Source organism: Salarias fasciatus, chromosome 20, assembly GCF_902148845.1.
Source record: "Salarias fasciatus chromosome 20, fSalaFa1.1, whole genome shotgun sequence".
In the NCBI taxonomy this organism is placed as follows: domain Eukaryota; kingdom Metazoa; phylum Chordata; class Actinopteri; order Blenniiformes; family Blenniidae; genus Salarias; species Salarias fasciatus.
The window spans coordinates 20,707,631-20,725,724 of NC_043764.1; the positions used below are offsets into that span (position 1 = coordinate 20,707,631).

General features: G+C 43.9%; 1 protein-coding gene across 5 annotated transcripts in view; it reads right to left on the bottom strand.

Moving 5' to 3' along the window:
* Positions 1 to 18,094, bottom strand: part of anks1aa (ankyrin repeat and sterile alpha motif domain containing 1Aa) — a 73,304-nt gene that overhangs the window by 4,449 nt on the left and 50,761 nt on the right. For 3 of the 5 annotated variants that reach the window (XM_030117786.1, XM_030117785.1, XM_030117787.1), the window contains 10 exons: positions 16,031 to 16,143; positions 6,561 to 6,659; positions 6,047 to 6,193; positions 4,817 to 4,924; positions 4,471 to 4,641; positions 4,248 to 4,388; positions 4,085 to 4,156; positions 3,915 to 4,001; positions 2,959 to 3,096; positions 1,657 to 1,839 (listed from right to left, as the gene is read on the bottom strand). In XM_030117786.1, the coding sequence (XP_029973646.1) occupies positions 1,657 to 1,839; positions 2,959 to 3,096; positions 3,915 to 4,001; positions 4,085 to 4,156; positions 4,248 to 4,388; positions 4,471 to 4,641; positions 4,817 to 4,924; positions 6,047 to 6,193; positions 6,561 to 6,659; positions 16,031 to 16,143 (1,259 nt within the window). Of the gene's footprint in view, positions 1 to 649; positions 749 to 1,656; positions 1,840 to 2,958; positions 3,097 to 3,914; positions 4,002 to 4,084; positions 4,157 to 4,247; positions 4,389 to 4,470; positions 4,642 to 4,816; positions 4,925 to 6,046; positions 6,194 to 6,560; positions 6,660 to 16,030; positions 16,144 to 18,094 lie in introns of all 5 variants that reach the window. The other 2 variants (XM_030117783.1, XM_030117784.1) reach the window with 2 other exon arrangements.

An 18,094-nucleotide genomic window follows, 5' to 3' on the forward strand; every position in this document is an offset into this window, starting at 1 on the left:
GAATACAAAACTGCATCCAAACCTTCTGTCACTGAGTCACATTGAGTAAAGATTTGTCTTAAATAAAGCTTAACTTGACAAAACAGATTTTCACTGAGCAGCAGAGCTTTCATCCATATCTAATAACTCACATTCTCTCTCTCTCTCTCTCTCTCTCTCTCTCTCTCCAAACAGGATTCTCATCAAAGTTAAACCTCTGTCAAACCACTGACCCCTGGAGCAGTATTAGATCCAACCTCACATCAAGGTCCATTTAGTAACAAGTGGAATAAGAAGTTTAGACGAGTGCTGTTTCTAAGTTCAGGAATGACCTTTCAAGCTCAATTAAATTAGATTTTTTTCCCTCTTTTAAAGGATTAACTTCACCTTTACAAGATTTACATGAGACTTTACTAAAAGCAGTAGTTTTCTAACACAAGTGAAGTTACACGAACAGCCACTAGAGGGCGCCGGAGTCAAGAGAACTAATACACTGATTTATGCTCTTCTCATCTCTTCAGTAGTTGTCATCCAAGAAGTGGTTAGATATACAGCAGCACAACACAAAAAATGACTTATGGAGTCTATCGCTGCAGTAAAGCGGACAGAAGCCGAAACGGGACGACAGAGAAAAGGGTGAGGATGGTGTGTATGGGACGGGAGGCAGCACCTGGGCAGCAGGGCTGGCAGAGTGCAGCGGGAGGAAGGAGGGACGGTGGGTGGTGCAGGTGTAACAGTAACAGCAACGACTGTCGAGAGGAGGAGAGTCCTGGGAGAGATAACCACCGCCAGGAAGAGAGCAGAGCAGAGCAGAGCAGAGAAAGAGAGTGGAGGAAAAACAGAGGCCGGCACAGAAAAAAGCAGACAGAAAGAGAAGCGGAGTGAGAATCACAAGGAGAGAAATCAACACACATCTGAGCAGCGTGAGACGAGCAGAGTCTGATTGTAGAGGAAAGTGCAGCAAAGCTCAAGTGTGAGGCCAACTGTGAGTGCATGACGGGGTCAGACTGTCCCGACGGACTTGAAAATGCACAGATATGAGTGGAACACATGCAGAGAGTTCAGAAATGACAGGAAGCGTCAGACTCCTCAGATCCTGCTCTGAGCTGCAGCTGGAGGAGAGCCACGCGTCCCCGAGGTGAAGGCAGCTCGTTTATATTCAGCGCCAGCTCAGGACGTTAATGGTTTAATGCTAATGGCCTGATGAACGTCGGCGCAGTGTTCCCATAACGGTGTGAGACCACGCCGACGGGTACAAATCATCTCCGGCTGATGCCTTTTCAAGGTCTGGTTCCACAAATGTATGATGGTACGAGACGGCAATTATTACATCAGGTGTCAGAGCTGCTCCGTGATCTTAAAAATTATCTAAGATCATTATTATTATTTAAGGTTTTTTTGACACAATTTCAGAGATCTCTGAAGGTAACTATGATATCTATATTAGAAATTCCTCACTCTGGAAACTGGTGGCGTGGAAGACAAAAACACTTTGTGTGACGATGGTTATTTTGCAGATACTTGACACAAGTATCAATCAAAAGAACTTTAAATTGCTAAAGAACTGTGTTTATTTAATTTTTTTTTTTAAAGAAAAGCTTAACTATGATAGTGAGGATGAAATCACAGTTACTCATTCTGGATCTACTTCATCGGTACGCCCGACATCCGGCTCACCCCTGATTTGCGGACGCTGCCCCGCGGTCTGGGGACGGGCCGGCTGGACTTGGTCTCGATGACCTCTGAACCGGGTCCCACGGGGAAGTTCTGGTGCTGTTTGGTCCTCTGGGCCTGCAGAGCCAGCTGGTAGGCCACCTCGAAGGCCTGACCCAGGGTCAGGATGATCTCATAGGTCAGGTTCTGGTGATGGAGGGAGGCAGAGGAGCATCATGTGAACCCACAGCGAACATCATTAGGATAATTATATTTGTTGTTTTTTTTTATTCTTACTTAGTGTATACTGCATAATCATTAAATCATAGAAGACGCTACATGGATGATGACTGGATCATTGGAGTCCGAAGTATTTTCAGAGTTTTCCAGCTCACCAACACCACTCAACTCAGTTTGCAGGAGGCAGTAAAACACGTCAGAACAAAGAAAATATTCCATGGGAAGTCTTCAAAACTAAATTACATAACATGAAGAAGTGGCAGTAATCTCAGCGGCATTGTGCAGCTCAAGCGCTGCTCAGTATATAAACTGGATATATCCTCTTCAGCTCAGCTTCAGAACTGCTGGATTATGTTTTCCTTTGAAAAATATGACAAGTCCCTCAGAGCAAAGACAGAGGAGCCACTTCCGTTTATTTATTTATTTAAATGCCTTGTGAAGTTGGAAAACAAGCACTACAGTGGACACATTAGCATCATTTGAGCAGATCTCTGCAGATCCTCACACAGAAAAGGACATCATGTACATCAGTACATATTTCCTGTAGCAGTGAGTGGGCCTCTTTGCGCGTTGTGTTCGGTGAGCTCTGAGAGACGATTCAGTTTCGATTAACTGATGGCGTCTCGAGGCTCGTCCTGGCTCTCGACGCTGAGGCACGTCCTGCAGGGGGGGCTGGTTTCCAGTTTCAGCCACACAGAAACCCGAGACAACTGCGATCTGCCGATCTGATGCCGACCGGCATGAGGCAGATTAGTGACAAAATCACCGCCTCTCTGGGGGCAGTTATCATGGCTGGAGAGCGAATGTATCCATGAGGGGGGCGGGCAATCAAACCCCAACTGAAGCGCGACACCTCAAAGAGATAGGGCGGGCGCCAGATAACAGTGCTGACCTTGCAGACCGACACATTTCTCCAGATGACGCTGGAATTTAAATTCACCGGCAGAGGGAAAAGTTTTCAGCGCTCGATGAAGCACTCACAAAGAAGTTTCCTCTTTGTTTGTCTCAGTGAAAAATTGGCTTACTTGACATTTCGGCGTTTGGAGAGCTGTTTTACAGAGATATGAGCCGAAGTGCCGCACTCACCACGTCTACGGTGCTGAACACGTGGCAGTAATGGTGGCTGGTCTGCAGGTCCTTAGTGATGTATGCAAACGTGCACAAGTCCTCTGGATCCTGAGCTGCACAGGAGATGTTACGAATCTCGTGCTCCGCAATGATGTTCTGCAACAAGGAAAGAGGAGGGAGGAGGTTCAGCAGGAAGAAAAAAAATCTCTGGAAATGTTTTCAAGGTGTGGATTTAGCCGAGCGCTGAGACAGAATCAGGCTGAGCCAGACTGGAAAGAAACGCAATGAACTTAACATAATGACGCATTATGTAGAGAAAACACAAACACAGAGGCACAGATTGTTTTTCCACACAGGAAAATGTGGCTAAAATGGAAAACGATATCCCACTGAACTTACAAAGTCTCTATTTATAAATGTCAAATAAATGCCAGCGTGATCAGATTAGATCTCTGTGAGCGAACACGGATCTGAAAACTCACGGGAATGACATTTACAACTTTTCCTGCATTTTTACTGCAAATCTACAAAAGAAATTATTACAAAATTGTAGCAATATTGGCACAATTCATAGTATGATTTTCGGGACTTCCCTGAAGGATTTTCTGAAATTTTAATTCACGCATGTTTATGCATTTCAAGTGAAAAAAGCAAAGTTGGCAATTTTAAGATTTGATCGACATTTTAATCAGCCAATCGGGTCCATTTTCAGCCAACAGCCAACATCAATCTCCGGTTGATGCAGATGAGACGACAGAACAGAAACGACATACGGATTTTTTATCGGATGGATTCGTAAAGATGCTGGAGCGCAGGACGAGCCATCAAACATTTTACACAGTTTTACAACTTTGATGTAGAAAATACAAAAAATAATTTTGTTTGCAATTATTTGGTTCATATTATGAGATAAATAAGCAAAAGTTTGAGAACTGTAATTCCTTTTATGGAGTGTGATGGACCCGTGTTCTGACCTTATTTGCTGCATCGATGAACTTCACTCCCTTGTATGTGATTGAGAGGACGATGGTCGGGACTTTTCTCATTTGTTCTGTTGACCTCTGGAGGAACACGAGGACGATGGACTGATCAGTCAACAAACATTTATATTTACCGTCAGGATGTGAAGAAACTTTCTGCATACCCGCATTTTGGCACAAGCGTCCTGCGTGGACTCGGTCCCCCTCAGTTCCTTAATGAGCATGGAGCCAAGGTACTGGAAAGCAGCAGGACGGCGGATTTGTTAAATTTGGCGTATTCTTTTTTTGAAAAGTGTAAAAGCAGAAAGAGTGAAGTTGCGGATGTACATTAGCTTCATAAGCGCAGGATTCAAAGATGAGCTTCTCGGGTTGGTGATGCCAGCTCTGCACCGGGGCGTACGGGGCGGCGAGGCTGGGCGGCCGCAGGGTGAGACGGGGCTCTCGATGGAAGTCCTCATACCGCTCCTGCTGAGGAGCCAAACACCATCGAATTAAAAAAAAGCGTCTGAGAACCACAGCAATCGTCACGTCACACAGATGAGACACATACATGAGGCCTGTGTCGCTCGCCGCGATGTTTTTGGGAGGCGTCATAGTCGCCGTCCGGAACTTTTTTCCGTCCCGACTCTCCCACAGGCAGCAGGGGGTCCATGGAGCGGCCGGAGTACGGCTCCATCTGGCTGAGCGGAGACGAGCTCTGGGAGCCGGGCAGGTCTTGGCACTGCAGACGAAAGTCAGACACATTTATCTCCTGAAATACAACTGATGACTATTTGTTAGTCACCAACATGAGTTAACATGTTTAATAACAATTAAAATGATTCAGTTCTTAAAATAAATGACATCGAACCTGAACCTGAATAAGCAAATCTTAACCTGTGTGTGTTTATCCTCACCCGTATTTGAGACAATCGAGGAGGTTTGACCGGAGGCTCCTCATACGGTCTCTCTGCTAAAGAAGCGATGATTCGTTTCCTGTGACCGAGCAGCGAAATTTTCAACACCTATCAGAAAAAAGAAAAAAGCACATTATGCATTGAAGAAAAGGGCCGATACTCAAGGAAACACGAGAAAACAAGACCTCTGCCTCAAGGACCTGTTAAAAAAGAAAAACCTTTCAGAGCTGCAGGGGATTTTTTTGTTTTTCCGCCAGTTGATATTTTGTCACAGAGGTGACCTGGTATTATTTTGTATTCCTCCCAATGCTTCATTTCTACTTTACTGATATACTATAATTCATCTCCGAGTGTAGAATCATCCCGTGCAATACAGCAAATTTTCATTCAAATTTAATACAAAGTACGTGATATTGCAGATACAGATGCGATGTGAACCAACAGTATGCGGCTGTTGAGAAGTCTTTGTAAGCGTCAGTGGAGACTCAGCTAGTTTTTAACCTCCAGTACTCTGTATGGGATTAAATATACTATATGATTCCAACACTGTTCAAAAGTTTAATATATTAAGAGAATTGGATTCCAAAAAGAGTTTATTTCGGCATGCACACACTCTCTTCTTCCTTTTCGGCATGTTCTAAAAGTAGCATTGTTCCTGTTTTCAGAGCTGAAAACGCTCCACAACACAGGATTGTTTATACTATCATCAACATGCATCACAGCCCTCGCCGCGGAGCACGTATGCATTCAGAGGTCACGTTACTACGACAGGCAGAAGGAGAAGAAGTTTCAGTCAACAAAGTAGTGAAAATACTGGTGTTCATTGCATGGTTGGGAAAACAAAACCAAAAGAAGAAATATCTCAATACACTACCGATTGAAACTATCTTTCAACACAGGAAAACATCCTGAAGTTTCAATTACATTTTTTTAGTGAATCAAAATGTAAACACGTTTATTTACTCTAATCAAACTTCATGCAATGAAACATGAAAAATGAGTTTCTTCCTTCAGCCTTTTGCAGGAAGTGCAGCTGTTCTCCGACTTCACTATTCCGACTGTTAAGCAGTCGAGACAACGAGCAAATAACAAAACTATTCATAGCTTTTTGTTTACAGTTCCCCCCAAGTTGTCAAGCTCGCTCCTTGTCCCAAATTTTCTCTGACAAACTTGAGAAGCAATTTCACCCTCCAGTACTTCCCGCCGTCTTTCCGCGTCGCCGTGACTCACATTGACGATCTCCAGCTCCCACAGGTTTTTGATGCAGTCCAGAGAGTGGTAGCCGCTGGCCAGGAAGTTGTGCAGGTACTCGTGCAGGCCCAGATTCTCCAGCCAGGAGGACAGGGAGCTGCTGCCGTCGCAGCCCAGCGCCTTCACCTGTGTGAGTAGACTTCGTTACTCACAGGCGCTTTGAGGGGTTTAGAACAATGGCCATTAAATCAATGTCCCTACATGAGAATGTGAGGGAATCTGTTCACTTCCCCTTAACGGTGCATGACTAGAACAAGCCTGCAGGTGTATCTGAAGACAACAATAGATTTACATGGTTAATTATGTGGGTAAAAACCACAGTGGAAACTCTTCAATGACTGGGCCAAAGGAGGAAATGATATGATAGATGTATTAACAAAGCATCACAAAATAGTCTTTGGTTAAAAGCTAAAAGGTAAATAAAATTAAATAGGCTGCAGAGAAGAGCATCTTCAATGAATACAGTGGTTGAATCCGGTCAGTGATTTATCACCTTTGGTAACGAACGTGCTGCATGTAGGATCTTCTTTCTGTGACTTGGATCCGTGATTCCAATCTCTCTCAAGTCCTGGTCCTCCATGACGTTACTCCCCTGCAGAACAAAACACAGAAGATGACCACTGTCAATCACTGCAGGAGTTTTTCTGAGTCCTGGACTCCTGCGGAGGCCGTGAAGTCAATTACAGTCAGAATTCATCATCCCGCAACACATTTAGGGGCATGTACAGTTTATTGAGTTCATCGATGAAACCTGAAATCCTCAAAAGAGAAGAGCGTGTGCAGCAGAGTAAATATTGATCACAAGCATGCTGCCATTGCAGAAAGAGGTCAGCTACACTCCGGAGATCTTCCCAAGAAAGCAGCATAGACTGGCGTAGGAGAGGGCAGCATCGATAAGCCCTTAAATGAGCCTTGAGTGTGAGGAGGAGGAGGAGGGGGGAGGGGGGGGGGGGGGGGGGGGGGGGGGGGGGGGGGTCTGACAGGGATGCAGTGAATGATGGTCAAAACAATCTTTGGTTACACACAATATCACCTTTGAGACTGTGTGGCAGGTAATGGATAACGGAGAAAGGAGCGATAAATCAATGTCAGAGTTGCAGAGTGGTCAGCGATATGAGATGGAGGAGTGGAAAACTAGGGCGTCGATAGTCTACTGTAGCCCGAGGCTGCGGGGAAAATCCAAATATTTCAACGTGAGAGAAGAAAATCTCTATTTCTGCACTGTACATAGCTCATGTTAGCATCTTGTTGGCTGATTTCACGCTTCAAATAGTTCTTACGGAGCAATACTCCTTCGGATCGACCAGCGGGAAGTTAGCAAGAGCTGCTGGTCCGGCTTGTTATCCGCGAGCCATAAATGCAAGCTGTGCTGCTCTGACGGGCGGGGTCAGCAGCTAAATCTCATCGGGGGGAAGCATCATAATGCTTCATGGGAGCTGCTGCCTCAGGAACAAACTGTGACGGCTCAGGGTCCATGAGGCTGACTCTTCAATATGAACCTTCAGTTTAATCCAGCGGCGTCCACTTCTGTGTTATCACGACACACACACACTCTCACACACACACAGTGTGTTAAAGGAAAAAAAGGAGAAGGCGTCTATTGCTCAAACGTGACAGGCTGTTTTCTGAGGATGCAGATGTGAAGGGACAAGGCTGAGGAGCTGAGTGATCCGTCAATGAGCGCTAGAAACTGCAGAGTAATCTGAGTAATGGTCCCTGTAGCTTCATAACGTCCCTCACAATCTTGCTGAGTAAGACATCGACTAAACGTTTGATCTAATTTATCCTATAAGTAACACGATCAGGATGAATATTGACATGTCAATGTTTAAAATCACCTCTTTCATTTTTATCCTGTCTTATTATTCAACTTTCTTTTCTGTGTTTCTGTGTATTGTATTCTATATGGAGCAATGTTTATAGGAATCATATCTGGGATTAATAAAGTATTTCCATTACCATTCACTGTTTTACTGATGGGTAATCTATGCTCAAACATAGATAATTAAACATGAGCACCATTTTTTTTCACTTTTTTTATGTTGAGTAAGCAATTATGAGAAATATTACAAAAAGTTATCACATTTTTCTGTGCGCCTTTCAATGTAACTTTAGTGTAGGAGGAGAAAATAAGCACAAGTTACTAAATATGGTCACATTCCTGACAGTTCAATGAGACACGTCTAAAAGCCAACTCCGTGAGCAGGAAGGAGAGAGACAGCAGCTCCACAACTGTTTTCAAATGTTTCAGTAAAATTAACTGCAGTGCTGATTTCACAATTGTGTTCAGTGGTGTGACAAGAAGGTGTGAGCTTTTTTATGAACGCTGCATTTCATGCAACGCACCGCGATGCATCTCTTTACACTTTTTACTGATAACTCGGAGCATATCATCTCAGAGCAGCGTCACGCTGATGGCCGCCTCTCCAGCTGAGGACTGAAACTACTCGGGGAGCTGGAAGGATAATAGCGCTTTCACAGTGCATGGATCATTGCATTACTGTCCCGCTGGAGATTAACTGATAAATGGCTCTGTAGGGGGAAATACAGCTCTAACTCACTGGCTCAACACTCTGCATCCATTTCCTGGGCTATTGTCTGCATTTTTCTCCTGGTAAATAGAAAGATCTCCGTGCGCAGCTTCTTCAGTGTCTCTCGTGTTGCTGCGTATATTTTCATGTAGTGAGCAGGAATCCTTTAGAAATAAATACTGTCTCACATCTTCGTAGCGGATGTTTTGAATGTTGTTAAACAAATCGATTACGGTAATCATGTTAACAGAACAAAAGAGCAATAAAGGGTCGTCTGGGTTTAGTGGTTTAGTGGTTTAGTGCTGAAACGACTGGCTTGTTAATCAACTGGTCGATTTACAGAAATCGATCACTAACCATTTCAATATTGATTAACTTTTAACTATCCAATGCTCTAATGAGAGGGCAGTGTTTTTTTCTGTTTAGTATTCCTGTGTAGGTTAAGACCCAGTGAATTGACATTTTTGTTTTGAGTCTATTGGCTGAATGCAGATTAAATTCCTGATGAGTCATCCTGCAACCAATACGAACGCATATGCAGCTGTGGAACTGACGCACCGGCTACAGAAAAATGCCTCAACTGGCAGAGATTGTCAAACACAAATGAATATTTTTGGACTAACTAGAAATAACCAGCAGATTAACAGAACATTGACGGAACTGATTCTTATAGCTCCACCTGTTGTATCCCACAGTAGTAAATCTTGTTCAATGTAAGGACTTTAGAAGGTGAAAGATGTCTGATAAGTACCCGGGTTAATAAAAATTTCATTGCCTTCACTATAAATATTAGATTCACCTCTGCTGTATCCCGATAAGACGTTTATCCTCATTCAAAGACCTTCTAAACACAAACAGTGCGATGTGGTGGTGATGCCTCTGTGAGGAATTATCTAGTTCCACTTCTTCTCCTTTACAGGCTCGACGGGTGTAAAAGAGCCAGACAACATTTGCTGAGAGAAAAGCCAACATCAGCACCACAGCGCATCTCGAGTAGTTAAAGCTGGGTGGTTTTGTGTCACTGCTCGTGCAGCCCATCCATCTCCGTTATCCCCCGTCCTCTCATTAAAATGCTGCCCCTGCTCGGCCTACCCAGAGAGCTTCCGCAGCGGTTCCCTCTGGCTTCGAAGGCACTCTGAATTCAGGCTTGTTGCTCGAGGGCAGGGATCACTCTCTCTAACCAACAGTGCTGAACATCACTGTTTGTCCTCCTAAACTAGCTGTCAGAACGCCGACCAGCCCCGAGAAGGAAGCCTCCGAAGAAACTGAGCGAACAAAACACGAGAGGTGTTTTTGATCAAATCGATGCATGTTTGCATAAATGCGCGATACATCAGTGTGACACAGCAGAAAAAAATCAATGGATCAATTTCCAATCCTTGAGCTGCTAATGAATGGAGCTGTTAGTGGATTTTCCAGCGGGGGTTGATTGCAGAGCCTCACTGCAGCGTTACCACTTTGCTGAAAACAGGGAAAAGTTGTAAAAAATGTAAACACAGCAGAACAGATGATGTTTGCCTAAACTTTGAGCAACTTTTAATTCTAACCAAGGTCTTTCTGGAGAAATGATTGCCTCTTAGAAGCTCTGAGTCACCTCTGCTGACGTGAATCCTAAAGTAAATTTGCTCTCCTTCAGCTGGCCATCTTAAAGCGAGCGTGGGACAGAGCGATGCCCTGCAGGAGCGCATCCCTAACACAGTTGTCTCGAATAACAAACCAAGTCGTCACAGCTGAATATGAAGCCACCAGAAGCTTTACTCCGGAGCAAGAGAACAGAGGGAAGGGAGCGCTTTCATCTCACGAGCTTGTCGGTGCTGGAGCGAGCCGGAAAGAACGGCATGGCTGCACAGAGCTTGTTTCACGGGGACGTTTTGTGCCGTGAGTCGATAAAAAGCATCTAATTGGTTTCAGAAGAGGCTTGTCTCTGCCACGCTGCTTGAACACAATACAATCACTGCTGTTATTGATCCACTTCTGGAGCGAGACTGCAGGGTATACAGAGATCACAGTGGGCTGAGTGGCAAAGTAAACACTGTTTAATTTGTGATCTCACTGTGCGCTGACTGCAGCAGGTTCGCTCCCGATGGGTTTTCTTTACTTTACTATCTACAGTAAAATTAAAAGTCAGGTTCTAACAGACCAGTACAAGTCAGGAGATGCTTCTGATTCTCAGCTGATGTTGAATTTTACGTCTGATAACAAGATATGCCTGATCTGTCGAGATGCTTTTTCACTTATTAGGGCCAATAATTAGACTCCATTCAACCATGACAAGCGGTGAACAAGTTTGTGATATGCTTTTAGATGGTTGAGTGACACCGAATCAGTCCTGCAATCAGGCACAATGATTCGCTGCATACATATTTGGGTTACACAATAAAGTACAAATTCATCATTATCGGGAAATCGACATCAAACACATCTGAAAAGACTGAGCGAAATGGAATAAATTATGTTTCCATGCACAGTGCATTCATTCTTTTCAAATTCAAAATGACAGAATATTAATCATGAAAGACAAGCGATATTAACCATGATTCATTCATAACAATTGAGTGATTAACTAATTTAAAAAGATTTCATTATTTAATATCTGGTGGCCACAGGGCAGAAGTCTGAAGTGCAAATATCAAGAAATGAGAAAAACAAGAAAGTGAGCAAGGTTCACTTTCCCAGAGGCTCAGTAAATATTCAGATTTCAAGTTGGCTCCTCACAACATTAGAATAAAACATCTGCACAGTAATTCAGCCAACAGTGAGACTTGGCCTCCTATTGTTCAAGCAACTCACATTTAACACAATTAAAGGAGTTTATCAAACACAAGGTGACTCGGAGGGTAAAGCCCATTTCCAGGTGAGACCGAGCTGTGATTCATGAAAGGTCATCGTTTGCTGTGGGAAGGACGTGCTGTTTAAAGGTTACAGCTTTTTTGCTAAATCCTCCAGCGATTTTAGAAAGCCAGGTGGTCTGTAAGCTGCGTTTAAAGATAGAAATATTGCCAGCTCTCTGCTTTGGGAAAAAAAAAAAAGCGGGCTCAAAGCTGAGGAAGAAGAGTGTGAAAGACTAAAAGACAGTAGGAAGATTAAACCCTGAGAGTAACTTCAGAGGCTTCAACACAGACTTAAACAGGAGTGTTGATTACACCGGGTGGGAGAGGAGAAGGCAGATAAGTGGATGAATTCTCTATTCTGGGGTTATGTAAAGTAGACCAAAGATTCTTCACGTGAGCATCATCGTGCAGGGGAATTAGTCCGCCAGCATCGCTCCCAGCACGCGTTTCTGTGGCTCTATGTGAGACAAGAGGTGTTCACATCACATCTATTCTCATATTTACGCTGGGAGACGTTTCTGGAGTTTAGCTCCAACAAGTCAAACAGGACTAATCTAATTTTTCTCATTTATAGTAATTGAGTCAAATTAAAAAAAGCTTTTATGACAAAAACCGTCAGAAGATCGATACTGATCTTCATTTGGCAGGATGTAAACATAATGCTGCCCCAGCAAGAGCTTCTCACAGAAGTACAGCAAAATCAATTGGAGGGCAACACAACGGAACATCATGAAAGCGTGAATGAAGTGAGGAACAGGTGGCTATGATCTGTCGACCTGTGCCCAACTACTGCCACCAACTGTCCAAATCATCCACCAACAACAAAACATCTGAATAAACTAAACAACCTGCACACAACAAGTATAAACAGCTCCTAGATTAGTCACTTTACAGCTTAATCAAAGAGCCATACAATAACCGCATCATGGAAAATCTGGAAAACAACCGTAACAGACAGAGGCGGAGCGTGGGTTTCAGTACAGAGGGGGCGGAGCATTCTCGAAGGGCCCTTATGGTAGTAATTTTACCATTCAAACAATACCTCATCCTACCATCAAACAACACACTAATGCTCACTTTTATTGAGCCAAGCAACCCTATATGCCTCAGAAAGCAGAATAAAGTCACAAACCAGTTCACAAACTTGTTCTGAAGAACAAATACACACACACACACACACACACACACACACACACACACACACACACACACACACACACACACACACACACACACACACACACACACACACACACACACAAATACAAATGCAGCCTGACATCTGTCAATCTCAGAGCGTCCGCTGTCCATGGTGCTAAAAATTCAAATAAAAACTCACTGGCTAAATCTGTACCATCTTTGATACAGCTTAAATATAAAATGAACACAGCTGGTCTAAAATTACACAATCTATTCAGATAGCTATAGACACAGCTATCTATATCTTTTGGAATTCACATATATTAGAAAAAAAAAAAATAGACTCGGCGGTCTCTTATAGTTGAGAGCAACACAAGGGACATTAAAATAGGCAGGTGTTTAAGACCACAGCATTCTGATGAAGATAATATTTTTGAAGGTTTCACTGACTCACCAATGGCTCCGATGTTAGGTTTTGGATAGTACCGCTAGCGGCTAGCATAGTGTTTAGCAAACTGTTTAACTTCCCTCCAAAAAGTTCAGATCAAGTGCAAAAGAAAAAACTCGTTAATGCCGCACAGCCAATCAGCGCTGGCTTACAGCTCTGATGCATTCATGGACAGTCGTAAATTAAGAATTGGCAAACTGGAGCCCACAACCATATGCGTATACCTTCTCGCACACACTGCACATGTTATTATAACAATTTACTGTATTTACGAGTAAATGTGAACACATCACATGAAACGGGGCCCTATGACCTTGTGGGCCCTGGGGCGACCGCCCCCTTGCCCCCACTCTGGCTCCGCTACAGGTAACAGATTATCAAAGCAACAGGTTATCTGGAAAAAACCCAATCCCAATCAATCCCATAGATTCAAACGCTGCAGAGAAAAGTTTCAGTAACACTTTATTTGAAGCCCCCCTGTATAACACATTATAAGTACATTTAAAAAGCATTATAATGCCATTATAGCATGTGTAGCTATAGTTATAAACACTCATAAATGATCACAATGCCAGGACCTAACCCTAACTCTAACCCTAATCCTATGCTGCATAGTGGGTTATAAAGCATTGTGATCATTTATGAGTGTTTATAACTACTTATAATGTGTTATACCGGGTGCTTCAAGTAAAGTGTTACCAAAGTTTCAATCTGGATCCAAAACTTATATTGTATACTGGGTGTCCACCTTGTCAATCACTGCATATCCTCTATAATCTAGTTACTTATTTAGGTTCAGCTCATCTTCTGTTCTACTCAATTTTAATAATTGCATGTCTGCGCAAATACTGGATGAAAGAAGCCATTGGGCTTTGGGAAGATATTTCATCTTTCAAAGCAGACAAAGGGCCGTTTGTTGCATCACAAAAACACCTTTGAGATCACAGATAAATCCCAACTCAGTATACCAGCATATTAAAGTTTGCTTTCGTTTTTTTTTCCCAGCAGATTTCTGGAGGAAACAATATCTGAGAGAATCAGGACTCTGGGTTCTAAGGTCCCCAAAATATTGATGGCTTATCAATCTGGCAGTTTGTGCTTCAAACACAAGACTTTTAACAGAAATCTTGGTGACGTTTAGTCAGATTTTCACCAGAAGCTAATTAAAATCATCTTAAAAGACGGTTCCTCTTAATGTGTGATGGACTGGCGTCCTCTCCAGGCTGTATCCGGTCTTTGTCCATGAACTGGAAGGATCAAAGATGCCTGCTTCCAGCAGGATCGGAGTGGATAAAGAAAACTTGGTTTAAATTCTCATTTGTATTTCCTTTTGTACTGCCTTATTATTGTACACATGCATACAATAATATAACAACATGCACTGCACACAATAAAAGTCTGCATTTTGGACAAAGCCTGGATTCCGGCTCCAGTCTCTCAGGTGGACGTGACAATGCATTTTTAATTTGGTGGCATTTCATGAGGTAAACTGTGCCGCACACAGTCGACTCAGAAAATGTCAAATGTAATTGTTATATAATCTCATTATTTTGAGCTAGAGGTGAAAATTTTAATATTGGAAAACAAAAAGCCTGCCAAACGACTGTTCTTACGCACATTCTGCAAAGTAACAACCACAACAAAAAAACCGTGTTCTGGGCCAAATGCATCACAATGTCTGTTATTTTACTGTGGAGGCATTGTTGCTCATTTAGAACTCTTTGGTTCATTCTGTGTTCACAGTTCAAATTTGTTAGGTCAAACTATTGCAGGGGCGCACAGGGGTGACTGCGTCTCAGTTGGTTAAGCGGGATGTCTTCCAGTTCTATGGATGAGGGTTTGATTCCCCGTCTCACCTGACCACATGTTGGGGGTCTGCTTCAGCAAGATGCTCAACTAACTTTTCCCAAATAGGTCATAAACACTAAGTAAGTAAATTTAATTTATCGTTTAAAAATACTTAAATTGTAACAAAGTGTGTTTTGACCGGACAAAAAAAAAAAAACACACCCCTCAAACAATAATAAAAACTTAATTTTTTCCAACTTTTAGATGTGACGTTATGCATTCGTGCCAAAGTTTGGCATGGCTTTTGAGAGGGATGAAAACCTGTTACTATGCAGCTCTTTACGTGCTGAAATGATCGGCCTTATCGTGACGCAAAGTCTAATTGTCTCCCTCAAACTGGCCCAATAGTTCAGTCGACCAACTGCAACCCTGAATCTCTTCTCCATCAGTGCTCATTACTGAAACAAGCTGTGGAGTCAACCTGCGGAGCGGCGCTGAACCCGGTTAGCGTCATGACCTTGTCCGTTTGGCAACAGCCCCTCGTTGCTCACTGAGATCTGGCAGAGCTTCTTCTGGCAGCCACAGTCCTCCGACTGAGTGAGATTCCACGACCTCCTGAGCTGAAAACAAACTGGGGATGTAGAATCCACCTCATCTGATCACACTCAGCCTCTGAGATGAAACCGAAATTAAGTATTTAACATTGATTCAGCTCCAGCTGCTTATGGAGATGAAAGGTTTTATACATACGGCAAATATCAATAGATGCTCTGCTTAAAAGCCTGTAAAATCAACAAGAGGAAAAGCTATGACAGCGATTCAAGCAATAAATAATGAGAAAGCAAGACGAGATGTGGTTCAACTGTAAAACTGAATTATGGAGGTAATCCACTCAAGAGCAAAAGATTCCCAAATTAATATCTTGTTTCTGCTGAAACCCAAGTCGTTACAGGATCTAATTGAGGATCAGATGAAACTAATCGAAGGTGACATCAGTGGAGATGATTGCACAAAAGCAAGACATTATGTGAAGAGGGAGTAAGTTGTAAAAATGTTTAGAAATTGAAAAAAAAGGTTTGGAAATGGAAAATGTCTTGAAGTGAATAATGGAATGAAGTTCTGGACTCAACATATAAATGACAGCCTCAACAAAAAAAAAAAAAAAAACCCTAGAAAGTAACTTCAAAGAGGAAACCGTAATGAAAAGGGAATTGGAGAAACTCACCATGTAGTGCAGGTCGTCGAAGCCGTTGAGGAGAAGTTTGCTCTCGTACTGCGGCAGCCCCACGTGCTCCAGCCAGTCTCCCACGGGCTGGTCCAGCAGCCGGCCCGCCGCACCTGCCGACAGGGGGAAGCGCTTCAGGAGCGAGAAACCTTTCAGCCGGTAGCAGCGGCACTCTGAGGAGGAGACGTGGCATTGCCACATCATTCTCGGCCAGCAGAGCCGGGCGCACCAGCAACAGGACGGCGGGGGAGACAGTGTCCTCTGTGCACGGGGCGTCAGCTCCCGCGGGGCAGCGGGCGCCGAACCGCACTCACACAGGATGAACCGGACCGCCCCTGACCGCAGGGGCGAGGATTTGGGGGGGGGGGCGAGAGCCGGGAGGACTACCAGCCAGTGATCACAAGATTCATGGCGAAAAAAACATCAAAACATTCAAAACACCCTCAGGTCACTATTGTCAATGTGAAAAAGTTTTTCATATCACACCAGGAAACGAGTGGATATGTTCAACATCAAGAAGTCATTTATTTATGGTCCTTTTTTCCGTCAAAGCTCAGAGAAAAAGCAGAGTTCATAACTTTGAGGGAGTTTTCAGTGAGGCGCTTTTCCCTCGCCAAGGAGCAAGTTCTCACATCAGGTAATTAGTGGAATTATCCATCCAGCCTACTGCAGGGTGCGAACCTCCACAAGCTGAACACCGAGGAGCCCAGACGAGACATCCCCGAACTCCCTCGCAAAGCGAGAGGAGGGTTAGAAAATGCAGAAGGAGGGAAGCAAATCTCCGACGCGACAGCAGCAAATTGAGATTGATCACACACCAACGCCACACTGACAAGTGTCAGCAGCAGCAGCAGCAGCAGCAGCCCGACCTGTGCAAAGTCAGACAAATGCCTCTATCGCAGTGAACACACCACAAACATGAATGAACTCTCTTTACAACCAAGAAAGACACCTATAGCCTGGTTTAAATCCAATGACTGATTCAATCTGGCAACTGCATTTCAAACACACTTATCTTCCGACCTATAGGACAACTCACATGGAGGAAGCTAACAACTTAGAACAGAAAGCATATCAAGGAAATAAAATGGCAAATTTTAGAGTTTCTGTCTTTCTTTCTTTCTTTTTTAATCATCTGCTCAACCGGCTACTAGTCTCGTTCCAGATGAGATTCCCACATTAAAAATCCATTTCAGTCACTCCTCATAAGCTGGGGAAATATGTCAAGCAGGGAGGGGAAAAAAAAAGTCCAGTTACGAATCCAATCAGCCACTTCAAAGCCAGCAGTGAGTGAGAGCTTGCTCCCCAAATGAACTCTTCAGCAGACAAGAGAGAGCCAAGATTTTTTCTTTTTCTTTTTCTGAGGTGTGGTCAAGCCCGGCTGCAGTCACTTTCCATAAAGACTTTGTCTCATCTACTCCGGGCTAAAGAGCAGAGCACCTAATCCGAAGCAGCGTCCTTCATGTCATTGTCCTGCCTGTTCACAATCCTGCTGCTTGCAATTCCTCTCTCCTCCCTTCCTCACCGGCTCTCTCTCTCCCTCTCCCTCTCCCCTCATTGCATACATTTCTCCACTCCCCCCACTCTCTCTCTCTCTCTCTCTCTCTCTCTGAAACACTGCAGGTGGCTGCTCTTTGTCAGTGTGAGCTACCATTTCAGCTACAGACCCCCGATCCCTCATTACTCCCATCTGCAGCGTCTGTATCTCTCTCCTCAGGTTTCCTGCACGTCTCTCAATCTGATGTACAACTTAATAAGTGAAGTGCTGAAATTACAAGAGGCTGCCGGCGCAGGGCCAGCCGAATGCAGGCAGACACTGGACTCAATCAGACACTAGAGGGGATCAAACGGCGAGTCGGTTCCCTGACGGCCTCCTGACAGCAGCTTCACTGAGCCAGAGCTGTGGGTTTGGTGGCTTAAAGGCTGCAGCTCACATAAAAAAAAAGAGTGCATTCAGACTTGTAGTAAGTTCAGTCCGGGCAGATCCAGCCTGTGAAGGGGCGCCAGCTACTCCACTGCAGTAGTGTCAGCTTTCCTCAAAGTCTCCAAAGCAAAATGGGGCTG